This window comes from Lacerta agilis, chromosome 17 (genome assembly GCF_009819535.1).
Source record: "Lacerta agilis isolate rLacAgi1 chromosome 17, rLacAgi1.pri, whole genome shotgun sequence".
NCBI classification, from domain to species: domain Eukaryota; kingdom Metazoa; phylum Chordata; class Lepidosauria; order Squamata; family Lacertidae; genus Lacerta; species Lacerta agilis.
This window is the reverse complement of record NC_046328.1, coordinates 4,503,986-4,514,808: the sequence shown is the minus strand read 5'-3', so window position 1 is coordinate 4,514,808 and position 10,823 is coordinate 4,503,986. Positions and strand designations below refer to the sequence as shown.

At 47.4% G+C, this 10,823-nt stretch overlaps 1 protein-coding gene across 1 annotated transcript in view; it reads right to left on the bottom strand.

The window, feature by feature from the left end:
• Positions 1–1,865: 1,865 nt before the first annotated feature.
• The window catches only part of CFAP251 (cilia and flagella associated protein 251), a 32,034-nt gene continuing 23,076 nt past the window's right edge, over positions 1,866–10,823 (bottom strand). The window contains exons 17-21 of the mRNA XM_033136090.1: positions 8,972–9,062; positions 6,270–6,413; positions 2,724–2,952; positions 2,532–2,633; positions 1,866–2,044 (exon numbers count right to left, since the gene is read on the bottom strand). Coding sequence (XP_032991981.1) covers positions 1,881–2,044; positions 2,532–2,633; positions 2,724–2,952; positions 6,270–6,413; positions 8,972–9,062 — 730 coding nt within the window. The 3' untranslated portion in view covers positions 1,866–1,880. The remainder of the gene's footprint in view (positions 2,045–2,531; positions 2,634–2,723; positions 2,953–6,269; positions 6,414–8,971; positions 9,063–10,823) is intronic.

Below are 10,823 nucleotides of genomic sequence, written 5' to 3'. Positions count from 1 at the left end.
CAGGAAGGGAGGAACAACTGAAGCTGAGAAACTATAAAGAGGTCAAAAAATATCTTTTCAGCTGGTTAGATTACTTTCAGATTAACGAAGTCTACAAGCAAGGTTTTCCCAGTAGTAATGTACGGGAGTGAGAGCTGGACCATAAAGAAGGCTGATCGCCGAAGAATTGATGCTTTTGAATTATGGTGCTGGAGGAGACTCTTGAGAGTCCCATGGACTGCAAGAAGATCAAACCTATCCATTCTCAAAGAAATCAGCCCTGAGTGCTCACTAGAAGGACAGATCCTGAAGTTGAGGCTCCAGTACTTTGGCCACCTCATGAGAAGAGAAGACTCCCTAGAAAAGACCCTGATGCTGGGAAAGATGGAGGGCACAAGGAGAAGGGGACGACAGAGGACGAGATGGTTGGACAGTGTTCTCGAAGCGACTAGCATGAGTTTGGCCAAACTGAGAGAGGTAGTGAAGGATAGGCGTGCCTGGCGTGCTCTGGTCCATGGGGTCACGAAGAGTCGGACACGACTGAACGACTGAACAACAACAACAAGCAAGACAAACAGGTGGGCTTCGAAAAGGAGCCCACTAGATTTGAAAAGGAATTGATTAATAACAAGACCAAATTAATTTCTTGAATGTATAAACTGCTCCTTGACCTTGAGGTAATGGAAGAGACTGTTAAAGATTCAATGATAAAATGGGCACAAGATGTGGGACATCCAATTATGTTCAAGGATTGGGAAACTTTGTGGAAGGTCAACTTGAAATTCTCAGCTAATTACAATATAAGAGAAAATATGTTAAAAATGAACCACCCCTGGTACCTCACCCCCAGTAGACTGTCAAAAATGTATAAAAGCTTGGCAAATGTGTGTTGGAGATGTGGAGCGAACAACGGGGATATGATTCATATGTGGTGGAGGTGTGGAAAAGTTAAAACCTTGTGGGGGGAGACTTACCAGGAATTTAAAAAAATGATGGGAATATCCTTTACTAAAAAAACCGGATATTCTTATTAAGCATGGTGGATAAAGAAATTCCAAACAAATCAAAAGAAGTATTTCTTTATGCAATTGCGGCGGCCCAAATCTTGGTGGCAAAAAGCTGGAAAGAACAAGAACTTCCAAAGATTTCAGATTGCAGGGCAAATTACAAGAATTCGCTGAATTGACCCTACTAACTAATAATCTCAGAGGAAATTCTAAATAAAAATTTGCCGAAAAATGGGATATATATAAGAAATATGCCCTAAAGTATAATAATAATTTTACCTCCATGCCAGCTTTTGAGTGCTAAAGGAAGGATAAAGAGTTGGGGAAAGATGGATGTATAATGTATCAGAATGTACTGGAAAATATTTGAACGCAGTATTGTTTGGTCTACATTCAATATTAAGAGAGGTAGATGCATGGGGATTCGCCAGGAAGACTGATTTGTGAAATCAAATTCTTGTGGATATACGAGTTAAGTATATGTAGGTAAGAGGGTGTGGGTATATATAGGTATGTATAAGTAAGTCTGCGTATGGACTACCTACTTATTTATTTGGTTGTAGTTAAACCTTTTTTTTCTTTTTCCCCCTTTTTTCTTAAGATATAAACAATAAGACACAGTGGGATGTTAAATTTTATTTAGTAACATTATATAACAACAGTTGTATTATCTTGTTACTTTTTCTGTTTGTTAAACAAAATGAATTAATAAAAATTAAATTTTAAAAATTTTTAAAAATAAAAAATCTTTCATCTTCCATGACCCTGGCTCTGATCATTTTTATTTCAAAAGAAAATACAATTTCTAAAGGGATGCAAATAATAATAATTTTTTAAGGCAGCTACAGCAATGTGTTTTCTTTTTAAGGCTGAATGAAGACCAATCAGAGGCCATTAAGATTTAATTATCAGGGTGCTGCTCCCAGGTTCATTTGTGGTCTTTGTTGTTTCCGTCTCTGTCAGTCTCGGCTCGGGAATAGGTAAGTCAAGAATGTCTGTTATGAAGTGCGTCGCTGTGATTTCCTCTGGAATTTCTTCCTCAATAAAGGCATCTGCACCTGAAAGGCGAGAGGCATTGAAATTGATGTTAGGATTCAGGACAACGGAGATAATGATGTTGCATCCATACCGGGCTCTTCCCTCAACAGCTTACACTGGGCTGCATACGCATCATTCTAGGTTATTAGTTGTTTCCACAGTAAGTGCTGTAGCCCAGGGGCGTACGAAGTGGGGGGCGGAGGGGGCGATCTGCCCCGGGTGCCACTCGGGGGTGTGTGACAAGATGGCCCCTGCCTCCGCCCAGCTGTAGAGCGGCCGAGGGCATGCACAGTCCGTATGGGCACCGCTCGCACGGCATCCATACAGGCTGCCACATGTGCGCAGCCCGTACGGTCGCCGTGCAAGCGGCTGCTCATATGGCCACCGCGCGCGAGTGGCATCCTGTACGGACTGCGCACATGCAAGATGCTGCACATGCGCACTCTCTAAGGCTTCCCTGCCCTGGGTGCTGGAGAGGGTTCCTCTGCCACTGCTGTAGCCAAGTACCTGTAGCATCATAGGTGCCAACCTCCGAGCGGCCCCCCTCAGGATTTGCACCCAGCAAAGTGGTGAGGCACTCTGCTAGCTCCTCTTCTGTGAAATGCTCTCCTGGGTCAAAGAAGGTAAAAACACAACCTGTTAGCTTTGTGACAAATCCGTTTTGGGGCCAATGCTGCCCTCCTCTGGGTTGAGGCCCACCTCTCTGTTGTAGCAGCAGCAGCAGTTCATCCCTACTAATGGCCACCTCGCTGTTCTCATTCTCATAGCCCAGCACTTGGAAGGCATTTTCTATTTCTTTTAGTGAGAGCCCAAAGGCAGGCCGGTGATTCACATATAGCTTGATAAAGTCGCCTAAATCGATGTCGGTCACTTGCATCCCGGTCTCCAGATATTCACTGAATTTGACTTCATTTAGCATGTCTTCAATCTAAAGGAATAAAAATGTGCCTTTGTAAACGGAGCTGCTGACACCACTGGAATGCTTTGAAATTCTGCGCCAAGGCAACAATAAAAGACATTTCATGGCCATTGAAAAAGGAACACTTTGCTGCATAGCGAGGTCACATTTCCCAGCCCTCCAACCCATGCTCAGAAGGACTGGGAATAAATGGTTTGCATGATGTTCCTCTGAGTCTTGCCCATTTGGCTGCTGCTGTTTGCAATGATGTCCAAATATATATTTGTTCCATTTCTATGCCATCTGTGTACCAAAGTCTGCTGGGTGGTTTTCAGAATCAATAAAATATACAAATACAATACAGTTCAGTTTAAGCAAACTGGTTTGCTGTTACATCTGAACTAACAGATCATTGTTTCTAATGTTGCTCCACCCTTGTGGGCCACTGTTTGGAGCAGCATCTGAGAATTGTCCAGAAAAGCAGAAAAACCAAAGCATTGTTTGCACAAACGGCCTTTTTCAGACATAAAACTAAACCATGGTTTAATATTATATGAACAAGCAAAAGCTGCATGGAACATCTGTTTTAATTCTGCTTCCAGATAATTGTGGAAAAACCATACTTCAGCAGTGTTAAAGAGCTCAAGGGGTATCAAGCTTGGTACATGAATTAACAGGCATGAACCCTAGAGAACGATGCACCTTCCCCAACTAGAGATTTAACTTTAAGAAACTTGGGTACAGTATTGGGATAGAAGCTGAAGAATTGCCTCTCTCTAGTAACCCGTATATGCCCACTCAACTGCTTCAATCAGCAGAACTGGCACTGTTACAGATGTTCTGAATTTATAAGGAATCCATATTCTAGTGTGACAGCACCTACACTTTGAAACCCCCTGCATATTGACATCAGGCAGACACTGTCACTAGATTCTTTTCAGTACCTGCTAAAAACCTTTTTGTTTAGGGAAGCTTCCCCAGATATGTGGAAAGTTGATGTGCATTTTAATCTGCTGTTAGTTGTTTTTACTGGTAATGTCATTGCTTTATTCTTTTTTTAAAAACCAAATTGATGTTTTTCACAACCAAGTGGCATATACGTTTTAAGAAATCAAATAAATAAATACACACACCCGTCAATAAAAACCTCCTGAAAATGAAAAACAGAGACTGTGATTTACCAGCCACAGATACCAGATAATCAGATCTGGTCCTGATAACACAGATTCTGTTAGGAGTAAAAAGAGATTTATGAATGAGAAGGAAGAAGAGAGGTGACGCCACTTGCAAGGCTATTAGAATAATTACTGTTCCCGCCATAAAATTAGAAATATCAGTTTCTCTCCACGACCCTCATCATCCACGAGAAGCATTTTTCCAAGGATATGACATGCATAGGGGGAAAGGAGTTGCAAAGGGTTAGTGAGGTGGGGAGAAGAGCTGGTTCTCTTTTCACACCCTCTGGCAGTTTCATAAAAGTGGGGCAGCTCCAGCGCTGTTCTTACTGTGCCTGTGCATTTCTGTTCAGCGGAGGGAAGTAGGCCATGAACCCTCCCTGCTACGCTACAATGCGCAGGGAACTGGGCTACATGTTTGGTCACCCTTGAAGAGCTTTTCCTGTCCTTCTGCCACCAACAGGCACCTTCTCTTTAAAGCTCACACACAGCCTGCAAAAGGAAAGTGCTGCTTGAGCTGAACTGTCTCCACAGCCCTGTGCCATCGTGAAACACAAGGACACTTTTTGCTCAGTGGGACTTCCACAACGTGCACCTTGTTTCGCCACTATTTCTGCCCTGTCCCTGTCTCTCCCACCCTCAGGACTACCTGCCAGCAACAGGGCCGTCTTAAGGAGATCGGCCGCTGTGGCGCGGCGATCCCTCCGCCACCTCCCTCCTGCGCTTGCCACCCCTTGGGAGGGGGGTGGGCGAGCGGGGGATGAGGGGCATGGCGCTGGAGCGGTGCGGGGCTCTGCGCGCCCTTCCAGTGCTTCCGGGACGGGAGGTGAGGGCGGCCGGCTCGCACTCCCGCGCTCCACCGGGCAGCCGGATGGCGCGGCGCAGCCGGGCAGCTCGTGCTCCACTGGGCAGCTGGAGGGTGCAGCGCGGCTGGCCAGCTCGCGCTCTGCCGGGCAGCCAGATGGTGCGGTGCGGCTGGCCGGCTCACGGTCCCGTGCTCTGCCAGGCCAGCCGGAGGGCGTGGCGTGGCTGGCCAGCTCCCTTGCTCCGCCAGGCAGCCGGAGGGTGCTGCCGGCGGGTGCTGCCAGTGGGGCTGGAGGGCAGAGGCGCCCTCCAGGCCATTGCGCCCTGGTGCACCGCGCCACCAGCCCCAATGGACGAGACAGCCCTGGCCAGCAATGCGCTTTGGCAGTTTCCGCCATCCCTAAATGACAGAAGAGATACAGCTGCAAACATTTGCACACACTTTCATTGCTTCTGAGCAACTGCCTATAGGATTGCTCTGAAAAAGGTAGGCACGCACAAGAAGACCTACAAGGGAGCTTTTGGGTCTCCCTGGAAACCCCTTCTCTTCAATGCAGTGCCATCTGGCTCAGTACATAAGCTGCTGCTTTATGCAGAATCAGACCGTTGGTCCATCTAGCTCAGTACTGTCTACACTGACTGGCAGTGGCTCTCCGGGTTTGTCTCTCTCAGCCCTACCTTGAGATGGCAGGTATCTGTGCCAATTTCATGTCAAAAATATATCCAACCACTCAGTCCTCTTTTTTTTTTTTTAGGAAAAAAGTTGTCAGTACTCACCATGAAGTGTTGCAGTAAGTGCCACACTTTTAGCATTGGGGGGTGGGGAAGGTACCAGTACTGCGTACCCTTGAGTATCCCTAGAAAAAAGCACTGCAATCACCACTGCTTGCAGTACCTTAACAGTACCTTCGGTGGCATATAGCTGGAATGGTGGAATTTATGGCAGGAAACCAGCACAGGGCCCTTATATGGATCATTTCCCCAGTCTTCACCCCTCAACATTTCTGCAGTAGTCTGTATTTTTTTTTTAAGTCCTCGTGAAAATTTGTCAGTATATGTATGCATGCGCTGAGAAATTTAGTGGAAATTTCTGATCGTATACATATTTTAATAGGATATTTTTCATGCTTTACGGTTTTTTGCACGCCATTTCCCCATATATAATACAACCCCCCTAAATAGGGGTGCCAACTTAGGCCCCACACTGTGGGTGCCCAGCACGCCCCGCAACGTCAGGACACAGTAACACTGAGTTGCGCCCAACATGGGAGGGCGGGCGTTGTGTGGGGAGAGAACCGAAATGGACAGATTCTTCCATTCCAATCCTACTCACAAGTTTGTGCAACTCTCCCCTGTAGTAATACTGACCTGTTCCTCAGATGGGTAGAAGCCCATGGCGCGCATGACAAAAGGGATTTGCTCCAAAGGGATGTGCGTGGACACCTTTCTGGGTTCCATGGTGTCAATACCTTGATGACGCAGCTGGGCATAATAAAAATAGTCTTCCAGCTCCTGGAGGAGGGGGAAATGTAATACACAGCCCATGAGGAGAAGGTGAGGGAGCAGAGTCTGTTCAGCCTGGAGAGCACGTGATTAAGAGAGGTAACAGGGTAGCCACCTTCAAATATTCATTTACTGCCACATACATAAGAAGAAGAAGAGTTGGGATTTGATATCCCGCATTATCACTACCCGAAGGAGTCTCAAAGCGGCTAACATTCTCCTTTCCCTTCCTCCCCCACAACAAACACTCTGTGAGGTGAGTGGGGCTGAGAGACTTCAAAGAAGTGTAACTAGCCCAAGGTCACCTAGCAGCTGCATGTGGAGGAGTGGAGATACGAACCCGGTTCCCCAGATTACGAGTCCACCGCTCTTAACCACTACACCACACCGGCATAATGGAGCACATTTCTTTTCTCTTGCTCCAGAGGGTAGGAATGGAACCAATCAGCTCAGATTGGGATTAGACTAAACGTTTTGAAGGATTTCCTGGCTACATGAGTTGTCTGACACACTGCCATAGTCTGAAGATGGCCAACTTCCTTTTTCAGAAGCTTTTAAGTGCAAGTTTTGATGCCCCCCCCCCAATTGGGGATTGTGTAGTAATGGATTTCCTGCATCAGCAGTAGCCTGTGGGTGTCAACTAGATGACCTTTGAGATCCTTTCCAGCTTTGGGATTTTATGAAAAAGGCACATTGAATTTTGTAGCATGGAAAACACAAAAGGTGATGAATTAGATATCTAGATAAACGATATCATTAAGAGCCATTTCCTCTAAACTTGAACCCTGACATTCGGTTCATGTTTCATCTTTAAAAAAAAAAAAACGTAGTGGGAGGAAGTGATCAAGTATAATTGGAAAAATGCAATGACCCCATGTGCAAGACAATCAACTGGACATGCAATAATGGCTAGATCTTGAAACAGTGCTGGCTCCAGGGTTCTGGGGTCCTTCAATGGGGCACATGGGAGGTGAAACATGGGGCTGCATTTGAAAAGCATTGGAAACTTCAACGGGTGCAGAACATGGCTTGCTAGTGGGACCCAGCAGCAAGGAACATATTACTCCAGCATTAACTGGAAGCACGATTTGAAATACCGCCTCCAGTATCTGAGACAGTCAGCCTCTGAATATCAGTTGCTGGAGAACATGAGATGGAAGAGTGCCATTGTGCTTCTGCTTTGCTTTTGGGCTTCCCATAATGAGCATCTGGTTGGCTCCTTTGAGAACAGGATGTGCCTCGGGTCTTATCCAGGAGCCAGGCTCTTCTGCTATCTTTTGAACTTTTAAATCTGAAACAATATGGGCAGGGGCGTTCTTAGCCCCTTGGCTGCCCGGGGCGGGAAGCCAATAGGCACCCCTGGGGGTGAGGCATCGCGGTGCGTGCGTGCGTGCATCATGACGTCATGACACACGCGATGCCTCGCTCCCGGGGGTGCCGGGCGGCAGCATCGGGAGACTCCCGAAGCTGCCACCCGGCGGCGGCACCCCTTCATGCCGCTGCTGCTCGTGCTTGCGTGAGCAGCCACTGCACGAAGGGGTATCGGGTGGAGGATTTGGGAGTCTCTGCGGGCTGCAAAGACTCCCGAATCCGCCGCCCGGGCTCCCTTGGCAGAGCGCAAGTCGGGGCAGGGAGAGGGACGGGCCAGTGAGGAGGGGTGTCCCTCCTCGCTGGCCCGCCCCTCTCCATGCCCCGGCTCCGCAAGCCAGCCAGCAGCGGAGCTCGGCATAGAGGCAAGGGGCGGGCCAGCGAGGAGGGGGTGGCACCCCACCTTGCTGGCCCGCCCCTTGCCTCCATTCCGAGCTGGAAGGGGGGGACTATTTTCGGAGCCGCAGGGGCGGCCCCGGCAGTGCCGAAAATAGCCTAAAAAGAAAAAAAAATTAAAGTCCAGGGGGCAGGGCCGCCCCCAATGTGCCACCCCCCACAGGGGCGCTGCCCGGGGCCCCCCCACCCCCTCTTGCTACGCCCCTGAATATGGGGGTGAGGTATCTAAAGCACCACTTTCTTTCAATGAAGCTTCCCACTAATTAGGAACTTCGTCAAAAGCCTATCTCTGTGTAGCCCTGTCTGCTGAGCTTAGGGAGGTGGCTGCTGGAGTTTTCTCTATAGTGGTGCACAAACTGCTGGAAGCTCTTCCAAGAGAAGTTTGCTTGGTACCACTTCCGTTAGCGTTAAGGGGTCAGGTGAAGTTTATTTTCTGCTTTAATTATAGTCACAGTCCTTTTCCTTATTTCTGACTGCTGCTTTCATCTGCTGACTCACCAGGGCTGGCCCTCCCCAGGGTGAAACAGCAGGCGCATGGATGGGGTCAGGAAGCCGAAGGGGTTGGAGCACTGGCATAAGATTCAGCCACCAGTCCAGTCAGCTCCTCTGCAGGGAATGAGTTGCTTCAATGCATCTTGGGCTGATGCTGGACTCTGTAACTTTTTATTCATGCAGTTCTACTGCTGCTTTTTGGTGATATATATTTCATTTATCAATTTATTGTAAGCTGCCTTGAGGGTGTGGACGCTGAAAGGCAAAGTAACAAAGCTATAACTAAGGAAAGCATGCAAGTCTTAAATTACCTTGAAAAACGCGCCCTCTCTGCCACCTTCCAGAAGGTTGTAGAATGGGATCAAATCCTCACCCCCCAGAAAAACAGCTGCTTCCAGAGCACTAGGAGGAGAGCAACAAAGGCACGTCTGGAGGAGAGGGATGAGACAGGAGCCCCACACATCCCCATTGCCCCTGCCACCTACTGCACTGAAAAACAGATCCTTAAAATCAAAACTATCCTGTACAATTCCAAAAAAGCCTAAAAGGTGCAATCCTATACAGTGGTACCTCGGGTTAAGAAGTTAATTCGTTCTGGAGGTCCGTTCTTAACCTGAAACTGTTCTTAACCTGAGGTACCACTTTAACTAATGGGGCCTCTCGCTGCCGCCGCACAATTTCTGTTCTCATCCTGAAGCAAAGTTCTTAACCTGAGATACTATTTCTGGGTTAGCGGAGTCTGTAACCTGAAGCGTCTCTAACCTGAGGTACCACTGTACTTAAGATTTGCTGTATGAGGAGGAGCTTTGAGATATGCCATCAGCATGACGGACACGCCAGCAGAATCATAGCTGTCAACTTCGCCCTTTTTTTTAAGGGAAATTCCCTTATTCCAAATAGGATTCCTCGCAAGAAAAGGGAAAAGTTGACAGCTGTGAGCAGAATACATCAGATATACAGGTGGAACCGCTGAAAGCGATGGGGAGGAGCACCCCCACGTTGTATCTTCTACCCCTTCAAACCACACCCTGATGGGGGCAGAACTCTGCACCAGCCCCAGAAATGGGCCCAATTTTCACCCCTTTTACTTTGCTGTCAGGCATTCAAAAGCTGAGTGGGACCATGCTGTTTTCTACCAGCTGGGGGAGCTTGAACCTCGCTCCATCTCATCATTTCTGACCACATGACCAATGCAGTGATTGTTGCCCCTCCCAGCCCTCCCCTTGGCAAAAGAGTCTTGCCACCCCTAGGTGGGTCTTGAACCCTTGTTCCAGGAGATCTGGGCGGGTCCTCTTGCCTTCCTGGTACTTTTATTAATTTACAGTACTTGATTTAGGGGGGCAGCTGCACACCCCCTGGGTGTACGATGTCACACACATGTACGTGAAATCGCATAAAGTGGAGAACATCCACAAAAATCTGCCAAACTCCACCACAATCGCTCCCTCCAAACCTCATTTCAAAAACTCCAGCTTTCCACATGTCTCAAAGGTTGGTGCAAAGCCACAATAGGATTATAGTTACAAAGGCTCCTGGGATTGCTAGCTCTTTTCCCACGGTTTTTGCAGTTCCCCCCATCTTTCTGGACCGTTTTTGCCCTTTTCGCACCTTTTTGCAATTTAAATCAATTTATTTAATTACTTCCCAGCACCACACATAGAAGGAAGTCGCACACAAGTTGAACGCATGTAAGTGGGGAGACATCTGTACACACGTATATATGATCTATTAAAAACATACAATCACAACACAAACAGCAGCTTCTGATTGCTTGCTACAGGTGGTATTTCCAAGGAGGCTGGGGGTATATGCTAGTTTTGTGCTGATTTTGTATTTTCCAGCTGTGTGCTTCCCTCCTCCCCTTCTGGTCTGAGTACATGAAATAGCAATCCCTCACCCCCCATAAGAAACAATAAAATAAATATATAAAAGAGCATACATCTCTCACTCTAGGCTTTACACACACACACACCCCTCACACAGAAATAATGAAGCCCCTCAATTCCCGCAGTTCAATTTAATTTAATTTAATTTAATTTAATCCTTCAGCCTCCAAGCCCATCCCTGCAGAAGCCAAGGCAAGAATCCAGTTCATGCTGCCTTCTTTGCATTTGAGCATCTCACTGGAGACACAAAACTAATGAAAAGGCGATAACTGAACCG